The sequence below is a fragment of the Octopus bimaculoides genome, chromosome 4, assembly GCF_001194135.2.
Source record: "Octopus bimaculoides isolate UCB-OBI-ISO-001 chromosome 4, ASM119413v2, whole genome shotgun sequence".
Taxonomy (NCBI): Eukaryota; Metazoa; Mollusca; class Cephalopoda; order Octopoda; family Octopodidae; genus Octopus; species Octopus bimaculoides.
In genome coordinates this window covers 137,202,301-137,203,865 of record NC_068984.1, presented here as the reverse complement: position 1 = coordinate 137,203,865, position 1,565 = coordinate 137,202,301, and the positions used below count along the sequence as shown (strand labels likewise).

Here is a 1,565-nt window from a genome sequence, read left to right as displayed (position 1 = left end):
ATATATATATATATAAAACAGAGTTATTTTATTCCACACGGGTAGAAATATAGGTAAAATAGTTGAAAATGTACAGAAAATAGTTAATATATTTTTTATTATCATATTTAAAGATTTAGGGAAAGCTTCAAACAAGCTATAAAAATAGAGCAAGCTTCAAACACTAGTCAGAAGCAAAACAGCTGTGACATGAGCCACGTCATTCTATTTAAATTTTTGAAAATCAGAATAAACTGAAACCGGTTAAAGCTTCAAATATTTTTCCTATTTATATGTATGTATGCATGCATGCATGGAGAGAGAGAGGGCGGGGGGAGAAAGACATAAGGAAGTATGCCACAACTGTGCAAGGAGCAAAGGGTAGAGTTCCTTCAGAATTATAATAATGTTGAACTCACCTTATCAAGGAAGGAATTCTCCTCAAGCTTGCAAGCTTCATCAAGAATCAGCGACAGAGTTTCATAGTCATACATATTGACCTGTTGATTGGAGGAAGAACTGACATGACTACTCTTACAACAGGGGGAGCTTGGGGTTTATCACTTCCTATCTTTGCAAAGTTACGGGGAAAAGACTGTTGCTTGGAATTTTGGCATAGTGGTGGGGAAAAAAACGTTCTAAATCTAGGTCTTTAAACATATTAATAAAATTTGCGAGAGGTGGGGGATAGGGTGAAAGGAAGCAAGGAAAAGGTGACAAATGGGATTGAAAAAATTAACTCATTAGCATTCAAGTTACTGTCAAATGTAATGTTTATTTATTCACATTGTTGAGAATTAATCATAAATTATCTCATAGCTTTGAGATTTTGATGTGATTGTTTGTTTGCAGATTAACATTGTAGGCTAGATATGAAAAGCCAGATCTGGCCAATTTGAACATAAAACATGTAGAATATCATCACCGTCATCATTATCATTTAATATGTTTTCCATGCTGGCATGGGTTGGATGGTGAGAAAAGAGCTGCCCCTCCGGGGAGCTGTCCAGAATCCAATTCTCTGTTACAATTTCTACAGTGGGATGTCCTTCCTAATGCCTAGCACTTTACATAATGTGCTGGAATAGACCAGTTTAACCCATTAGTGTCTCAATTTTTTTTTATTTGATTTATTACCAAAAAAAAAAATTTTTTTTTTTAAATATAACTTTATGATACTAAATATATATAAAAAAAATGTTTATTACAATATTTGAAAGACACTCCAGTCTTGATGACTAACCAAAGATCATCATCATCATCGTTTAACGTCCGCTTTCCATGCTAGCATGGGTTGGATGATTTGACTGAGGAATGGTGAACCAGATGGCCGGATCAGGCTCCAATCTGATCTGGCAGAGCTTCTACAGTTGGATGCCCTTCCTAACGCCAAACACTCCGAGAAAAATACAGGTATTGCAGAAATATGATGGATTATCCTTCTGGTCCTAAAAAAAGGATCATGGGTGCTAATGGATTAAATGCTAAATGGCTAAGAAAAAAATTAGAGGAGTAGCGGCAGATGAAGAGAAAGAACAAGGACAGTTGAAAGGAAAGGGCTGAATAAGATTTATTAGGGGTAACAA

At 35.5% G+C, this 1,565-nt stretch overlaps 1 protein-coding gene across 1 annotated transcript in view; it reads right to left on the bottom strand.

Moving 5' to 3' along the window:
- The window catches only part of LOC106868229 (kinetochore-associated protein 1), a 20,948-nt gene extending 20,475 nt beyond the window's left edge, over window positions 1-473 (bottom strand). Inside the window, exon 1 of the mRNA XM_014913395.2 lies at window positions 399-473. Within this exon, the coding sequence (XP_014768881.1) occupies window positions 399-473 (75 nt within the window). The remainder of the gene's footprint in view (window positions 1-398) is intronic.
- Between the last annotated feature and the right edge of the window lie 1,092 nt (window positions 474-1,565).